At 40.0% G+C, this 8,746-nt stretch overlaps 1 protein-coding gene across 1 annotated transcript in view; it reads left to right on the top strand.

Annotated features, from left to right (window-relative positions):
- Window positions 1-49: 49 nt before the first annotated feature.
- LOC104620960 (CLIP-associating protein 1-like) overlaps window positions 50-8,746 on the top strand; it is a gene marked incomplete at its 3' end in the record, with an annotated part of 39,228 nt that continues 30,531 nt past the window's right edge. The window contains exon 1 of the mRNA XM_010287325.1: window positions 50-260. Coding sequence (XP_010285627.1) covers window positions 66-260 — 195 coding nt within the window. The remainder of the gene's footprint in view (window positions 261-8,746) is intronic.

Below are 8,746 nucleotides of genomic sequence, written 5' to 3' on the forward strand. Positions count from 1 at the left end.
CTCCCAAAAAGCCGAACAAACAACCAAGAAAAACCACCCCAAAACTTTTCCGCAGCGGCCGGAGGATGGAGCCCGCCGGTATGGATTATTTCTGCGAGCAGGTACAGCAGAAGGACGTGGGCCGCAGGATGCAGGTCGGTCAGGAGCTGCTGGAGTACCTGAGCGACCCGGCGAGGTCCCCCGATCTGGAGCAGGACCAGCAGCGCCTTGACAAAGTGATCGACGAATTAACAGGATGGGTCAACTCCAGTAATTTTAAGGTAAGGCTGGTCGGCGAGGCTTGCTACAGGAGGACCATGATTCATCATGGTAGAGAGGCACAGCGGTCCGGGTTACTTTTTAATCACACACGAGCAGGAATAAAAACCTTTATACCAGTTTTTATCCTCTCCCTGCAAAGGGAATTTCAGAAAAATTGAGGAGGGTGAACACTTTCTTGTTTCTATTCCTCTGTTCTAAAAGAAGGAGTAAGGGTGTTTCTGTTTTTGCTTTTATCGTGGGTTAAACGTTTTTGCACATAATATTAAAAATATTAAAAAAAACCCAGCCAAACAAACCCAAACCACGCAACTATTTTACATACTCGGAGTATGTTTCTTATTCTGAAACAAGATAGATGGTTATTCCCCCCCCCTTTTTTTCTCGCTACCGCTCCCATCGCATGGTCTCTGTACTTGGGTGTAACGTTTCATGGGATTGCCATTATTTTCTGTAGGCCGTGAAGAGTGCTGTTTTCACCGGGTTTGTATTACACCGTGTGTGTTTTACACGATTTAATGAATAATTTGCTTCTCGGGGTTCCCTTTGTAAGTTTAAAGTTGTTTATATCGTGTTTAGGTGACTTTCCTGTACGTGGGAAGTTATATAGTATCTTTATAGCAGCCCAATGATGACTCACGTTTCGCTTTTTTTTTTTGGTGCGTTTTTAGGCTGAGCTACAGGAAAACAGTGATTATTCCTGCACACGTCTGTTGTAAGAGTCGTAAATTTTTTCTGACATTGGTCACCTGATAACACGACTGACGACGTAGTTTTGCTACCAAGGACGATCGTATTCGCATTAGCGATTTTTTTTTTTTTCATTTTTTATTTCCCCGGTGTGTGGGGTGTGTAGCCGGGAGAGGTCTGCGCTGCCGTCGTCGGGTGGCGGTGTTGATCCACTTCCTCCCTTACCTCGCTGTGTTGCCTTGTAAGACGATAGACTTGCACTTTGGGCCTTTGAACTTAAGTGTTAGTGAGGTTATTGTAATTTTTTTCCTATCTGCTTGGACTCGAGAGGCAGGTGTAGGAGTAAGTTGTAAGGGCAGTATGTTGATGAAATGGGTATCTTTTTTTTTTTTTCCCTCCGTTGACTTTACAGTTCTATGTACTTGCTAGTGTTTGCATGTAGCACTTCTAAGTTTGAGGTCTGGATATAATAAGGCTCTATCTTTATTTGCACGTATGTTTTTTGTTTTTTTTTTTTTTGAAGCATACTTGTTATTAAAGGTCAGGTTAGCTTGAGGAAATAACGTATGTTGGACAAGCGTAACTTACTTGCCTTTAAATACCTCATCTGAGAGCAGTTGTTGATGATAATTGATTACTGTGAAACCTAGACAAGTCTTTAAAGATACCCTTTTGTATCAAAAGGACTGGATACTTATCTCAACAGGGTAATGTGAAAGTTTTTTCCTGCGGTTTTAAATTGGCAAAATTGTGAGTTAACACTTGAAATTTACTGTTCAAGATGTTTTTTTCATAACGCAAGACATCCTGCTTCTGTTAGGAGGCAGAACTCCATGGCTGTTAGGATTATAGGACAAATGAGGAATATGCAGCACTCCACAAGCCTCAGACATAACAATATGAGCTTAAGAGTATTATAAATTCTAAGAGTTTTCAAAAATAGCTTGTGGAATAATTAGGGTTTTTTTAGCTCTTCTCTATGTCCACTTACCGGTGGCTCTTTTTCTATTTCAAAGCATGTTATATGCGTTATATTAACTGCAACAGCACAAGATCTTGGACGTTTTGCTCATGATTAGTTCCAATGTTCCTGGCTGTCGGGGTGACTTCCAGCATCTGCTGCTTCAAAAGGAAAATGAAAAATATCTGGAAAACTGTGGTTTGCACCTTACTTGAGTATTTTAGCTTATGCAAGCATAAATGGTACATGTTTAAATGCTAGATCTGAGTTTGTTATCAAACTCAAGGCCTGAATGATATAATAAAATAATGAGTACCACAGGCTTACATGTATTTTCAAGAAAAATATTTAAGTAATCTTTATTTTTGATTACTGTATTTTTAATAATTTGTTAGTTAGCCTTTCTTCTGAGGAATGGATATGTAGAGCACTTAGACAATTCTGCTTATCTCATTCTTCTTATATCTTGCTAGAGGTATTGCAGGTCTTGAAAGTCCCAAAGTAATTAAGCCCTCCCTGTTGAAATGGCTGTTTAATTGAGCAGTGATAATGGTTGGCAACTGGCTTGTTTATCAGAACTGCTGAGTTGGATGAATTAGAGTGGCAAGTGAGGAATACTGGAGGAAATTTTGAGGGGGAGCATTATTTCCACTGTGGGCGACCGGTATAGATAATGAGGGAATAACTGATGTAACTTGCCCTGGATGTGCTGTATCTTTCCTTTCATGTGAAAACTCAGTTCCTGCATGCAGTGCGCTCTGCTGATCATACTCAAACGGAAGATGTGTGATCTGGGAGCTCTAGGCTCAACTCTGCTGTGCCTGAGAAGAGAAAACTTTCTATGAAATGCCACCCTAGAAAGTTTCTACCTCACAAAACCGGAAAGGAAAGGACCTGGAGGGAGTAGGAATAGGAGGGTTGATTTGGGCAGACTCGGTAACGAGGGGTAGGGCGGGAAGGGTAGGTCTTCAGTAAATAAGTATGGACTTACTATCAGCAAGGTTGAATTAACTTGTCTCAAAAAGATTTTGGCCATTTAAATAGTACTTTTGCTCTTCTGGAATTTGCAGTTATTTATAGGTGGTTTAGTAAACAATCTGGCAGTTCCAAATTAGAGAAAGCAGATAGCAAAATTTCTGCATTCATCTAGCCCGTTGAAGTGGAAAACGCAATTACCAGTTTGAGTTACTGATAAATCAAAAGGGTGGGATTAAGAATACGTGTGTTGACTCATCTGCAAATGGTACGGAGTTCCAGTGAAAGCTGGTTGCAGAACACAGGGGAGTGATGTAGAGAGAGTGACAAGTCATCTTTAAAGGCTGACCTTAATGGTATGCGATGGGGACTTTGGTGGCGATGTCTACGCAGTCAGTAATGAATTAGCTTCCAAAGATTGTTGAAAAATTTGCAACGCTAGGGAGTACGCAGAAGATGTGCATAATTTAAGCTTTTATTTCAGATCTCATTGGAATGAGGGAGTTGCTCACTGAACTGAAAATCGTTTGCTTACTGTCCTGGTACCATGATCTGTTTTCATGTTGGTTGGGACTGACCTCTCTCCTACAATATAGAGCTTTGGGTTTGTTGCTGTTGTTGCTGTTTGGGTTTTTTGTGGGGTTTTGTTTTGTTCCCCACCCTCCAAAATGACTGTTTTCCCAAGGCTATGAGGAATAATGGAGGAAAAAAAAAAATTTCAGAATTCACTGCCCTTATTTTTAAGGAGCAGATAAGCTGGATGTGAAATATTAAGAGTTGGGTGATGGTATTATTCTACTGGTATTTCTCCTCAAACTTTGAAATATCTGGCAATCTCAGAAAATTGGAACAGTGCTACTCTTGGATTTCAGACTCTTGGGTGCACTTCAAGCAGTAAATCAATTCCCCATTCTGAGAGTATCACTACTGATAGATATTTGCTGGCTTTACTGGGTTAACCTCGATGTTCATCTATGCATACATGAGTTTCAATTGACACATCTTTTAATGTCACTTGTATTTGATAGTCATGCGAAATAATTACAAGATTATCTAACTTTGTACAATCTGGTAGCTCAAACTGTTCTGTGTCTGACTCAAGTAATCTGGAAGTCTTCTCTGAATTTCCGCTATAGAGATGTGGGATGGAGAAATACTACTTTTCAAGTAGAGGCTTGCAAGTCTGCTCTTGGCTGTTAGCATGTTGTGGTTTGCTTTTTTTAAGCTCACCAAAATTGAATAGTTAGCCTCATAAAATTTAATTTTTGAGCAATAAAGCCACCTTTTGATTCTTTATGCAAATCGCACCTGATCGGAAGTAATAGAAACCTCTGACTAATACTGGTAGTTACTTAAGGTAATTTTATGTGAGAAGAGTAATCAGTAACATTTGAGACTGAGTCATCTTTTAATTTCTTACCATTGTAGTCTGTATTTCATCTTGTTTTATTCCTCAGCTGCAGTAGGAGAATAATTAATAATTGCTGGCTTTATGTCAGAGTGGCAAATTGTTTGCCATGAAAAGAAAAAAAAAATGAGATTTCACACTGTTTCTGATTGTGTGGATAATCTGCTTCCTTTAGGCAAATTATTGGAGTTACCTTTTATTCTATGCTTCCTGTAGAGTGAGATTTTTCTTAGTTTTTCTTGGGTCAACAGCAAATACTGAAAGATAGTAAAATACCAGCAATAATGATGTTGTGTTTTTGTATTTCCTTGGTTTGGCAAGTATTTATTTTGGTTTGTCTTTAGTTCAACAAAAGGCCAGCAGGAGGAGCTTTCAGTTTTCAGAAGGGAAGAGAAACTTTGAACTGTAGTTTTGCAGATAGTTAAGACAGGTGGTTAGGATGTTTTGTCTCAAGTCCTTGTAAAGAGATAACAGCAGTTATAACTTCGTTGACTGCATGTAAGTGTGAGAAGTGGAAGCTAGAATTTAAAATTACTTGAATAAAATGGAGATATTGAGATCTGCGGAGCGGGGGAAAGGAAAGTTCAGAAATAAAAAATGTGTAGTCCTACATTTCAGTAAGAAAACTTGCATGTAGCAATGTAGGATGTGGGACATGTGATTAAGTAGCAGTCCTTAGGAAGAAAATGTGTGGGTTATTTTGACTCTGAAGTTGAACACAAGCCCACATATGCTACACAAAAGGCACATGCTGTCGTGAGTTGTAGGACTGTGACTTGCAGGACAGAAAAATGGAATAAAATAGGCCCCGCCTCAACCTTTATTTTTCAGTTACTGTATAGATCCTGGTATTTCTTTAGTCTTTCTTAGCAAATACTGGTAATTTAAATGTCTTTATTGGAGGAGAAATGTTTGATTTTGAGCTCTTTGGATTTCATTATTGCTTCAAGTTGTTTGTTTCATCTTGGCTATGTGGGAGGTATGTCCCTTAATTCTATGTAATAAGAATGTGGTTCAACCTGTCAGTGTATGAATCCAGTTTTAGTTTTCAAGCTCAATGATTCGATTCTTTCTTGAGTAATAATTACAATTTTTTCATGTATTATTTATGTTCTGTTCATTGAATGTTAAATAAACTGTTGAATGTTGGCCAAATAATCAAGCAGATTTCCAGAAGACAAGGGAAACTTGCAGGAAGTTTTAATTATTTTAAGTTTAATTAAAATTAATTTTCTCCAGCCTTTAATTATGAATGGGGAATATATAGTCTCGAACTGTCAGGCATCTCCGCCAGAGGTGGAATTGACAGTTCTCAAATTGTTTTGCAGCTTCAGTTTGTGTAATCCCTGCTGAAATAGCAGCTCTGCTTCTCCTCTGGCCAGGCATTCTCACTCTCCTTCTTGAGGCAATTAACTTTTTGTTGATGTTGAATTAATTTTCCAGTATTTCGACAAGCTGATTTGGGTGATGCTACAGGAGATTTAAGTGCACCAGATCACCTGCAAGTCAAGAGTGAGAACAGGGCTACCCCTTTTAGCCTTCAGTTTGACTGCCTTGGGTGCGAATAGAGGCTCTTTCCAAGCTCTGTGCGGGTGTGCAAGAGGAGAGGTGCATCCTTCAGAACAGACTTCACAGCAGTCAACGCGCGTGAGCCGTATGTATTTCAACACGTGTTTTTAGGGCCATTGCTGATTTAGGCAGTTTCTTCCCCTGGCTGCTGAGCTGTGGTGGTGCGTCATGCCTTCCTTGCTGCGGTGCGAGTGCCTCTGAGGCTGCACAGCAAACAGGCTCAGCGACGAGGTCTGGCTGAGAAGGTGCCCTCTCTTGTTCATTTGTTGGATTGGTTTCCTGACGTGGATCGATGTTCAGCTGTATGAATACTTTTCTCCTCACAGTAGAGGTGCAGGGGTAGGAGTAAGTAGCAGAGAATGGGAATCACCGCGTGTTTAATACAAATTAAATGAGAGGAAATGGGAAAGAAAATGAGGGGAAATGGGAAAGAAAATGAGAGACCTTGGCCACAGAAAGAATGATATTCTTTTGGAAGAACGAAGTTTTAAAATTAAGTGTTTCTTTGTTTTGCTCCATCTACATGCCTAGAAAGGCTTTCAAGTGCAGTTTTCTTTGGGCGAAAAAAGGAGTTGTTTTTTTTTTAATTCTTTATTCTAAAGAGAAATACCATACATCTTGTTGTCTTCCCACTGAGCCCTGCTTTTACAAAGAGGCTCTGTCTTCAAACTTTTTCCACTGAAGCACATAAAATTTTAAGCCAGACAGTCTCAAAAAGAAAATGGCTTAAAATGTCAAGTGTTGCTGTACCATATACTCTTGTTTTATGCTCACTGTCCTTGGAATGATGTCTATGAAAAATTTGACAGTGGTCAAGGGAGGGACGTTTAATGTACGTGTGAAGCAAACTGCAGATGTTCCTGTAATGGATCAACCTGGAGGCAGTACACAACACGTTTTAGAGTACTGATCTCTGTATAGTCAACAGAATACAGAACAATTTGGAGATCACACTTTTGGTCTGAACTCAAGACAGTTTGAAGATCATGAGAGATTTTGAAATAATAGAAGGTTCTAAACATTTTCCCAGTGACCATTTTGAGTGTTACACTAATGTGCTTTTCAAAATTAGGTAAATGTTTCTTAATGCAGGGGGTGGTGGGATGTTCCCATCGGGGGAAAGGGCAGTAAAACAGATTTTTTTTTTTTTTTAATAAGCTTCAACATTTTTATGACAGCACTATGCTTGCTTGTTTTGGCTGCTGTACAGGAGAGGTCAAAATCGCAAGGACCTCCCAGATCTATGCTCGTCAAGAAGGACGTCTGAAGAAACCAAGCCTTTTCAGTGCTGAGCTACGTTCATCAGTCTCTGGACAAATATGGGTGACTCATTCAGTAATCCTCTGGTAGTGTGGTCACTTGCAGTGTGACGCTGAAATGACTTGTGGTTTGCCATCACAGAAGAATAATGAAAGGAAGATTATCATAAGAAGTTTGGTAGTCTTATATCCCTTTTGAGACAAAACTTACTGTAGTTTTAACAGTAGCAGAGATTTGATATTCTCAGGAGAATCTTGGCTTGTAGCCCAAATTATCGTTGCAAAACATTGCTTTCAGGTCAGTAAATGTGCATTTTTAGCTAGAGGAGGCTTTGCATTTGTTAAAGAACTCACGACTCACGTTGTTGAGCTTGAAGACTTTGTTAGATTACCAGCAACCCTTCTCTCTCCTTGCAACATGAAATGATGTGACATACATTTGAAAAAAAGAAAAAAGAAAAAAGATTGTATACATCTTTGGAAGTCTTTCATTTGTACCCTTGAAGATGAAAGAGGCAAGAGCATGGAAATAATGCTTTCTTGTCAGCTGAAATATCTAAAGTATAGATGACGTGTGTAGTAGCTTCAGCAGCTGGGACTGCAATTTTGGCTGCTGTCAGCAGTGGCAGCTGCCCAGCTGGTGCTGAGTGGGAGGATTGCAGCAATGCATTTTCTTGTACAAGGGAGAAAGGAGTCTGAAGATGACATGGCTGGGACTGAAGAACCACCTGGGCTGAAGAAATGACCCATGAAAATGGAAGCTTCCTTTGCCCATGGAGCCGGGGCAGTTTTTTGTATCCGCAAGCTTTTGGGTTAAGGGAGGGAATGGAATATGAGTAGATCCCAGCGAAGTGGGTGATGTGGAGAGAATTGCAGTGGCAAACAGTAAAGGGAGCAAAAAATGATTGAGGATCCTATGAAATAGGAGAAAAGTGTATTCAGGAAGATGAGTAAAGAAAACTAGGAATAAGAAACTTCAAGAAGTAAAGCAGAAGAGACTGCACGTACATACCTGTCTCTTTCATGTTGAGTGACTTGCAAGGTGCTTGAGATTATTTGAGAATTGGGAAAATAGACCTTTGGGCTTGGCTGATGATACTTAAACAAACAACATCTCATTATGTTCTTGCATATGTCTTGTTCCAGCATTGCAGTGCTGGAACAATGCTTGTTCTTGCAGGGCGTAGTTGTTTGGCATGCTGGTTTGTGTTTGTCAGTTGATTGTTAGTGATACCACAGCTGTCCCCATGGTGTCAGGAAGTCCAATGCCTTCAATTCATTCTTTTGGAGTTCCAGATGGCGACCTCCATAATTCCCCCGTTAGATTCTCATGACTAGTTCGCAGATTGTGATCTGCAGAATCTGTATTTCCATACACAGTTCAGAGATCCTATGACCAAATCCAAGGACATTTGTATTGAGGACATTTGGTGACTTAGGGATGGTTTCCTGCCGGTGTCCTGCCCTTACATGTCCCCCACAGGGATGGGAAATGAGTATCACAGTGAGACTAATGGTAAGCATGCATGATTAACCAGGTACGGTTTGAAGAACAAGTATTTCTTTTGCTAGCAAAGACTTAGATGCCTAGAAGTTGCCCACAGAAGAGCAGTGGTAGTGCTGGAA

This window comes from Phaethon lepturus, unplaced genomic scaffold (assembly GCF_000687285.1).
Source record: "Phaethon lepturus isolate BGI_N335 unplaced genomic scaffold, ASM68728v1 scaffold16375, whole genome shotgun sequence".
In the NCBI taxonomy this organism is placed as follows: domain Eukaryota; kingdom Metazoa; phylum Chordata; class Aves; order Phaethontiformes; family Phaethontidae; genus Phaethon; species Phaethon lepturus.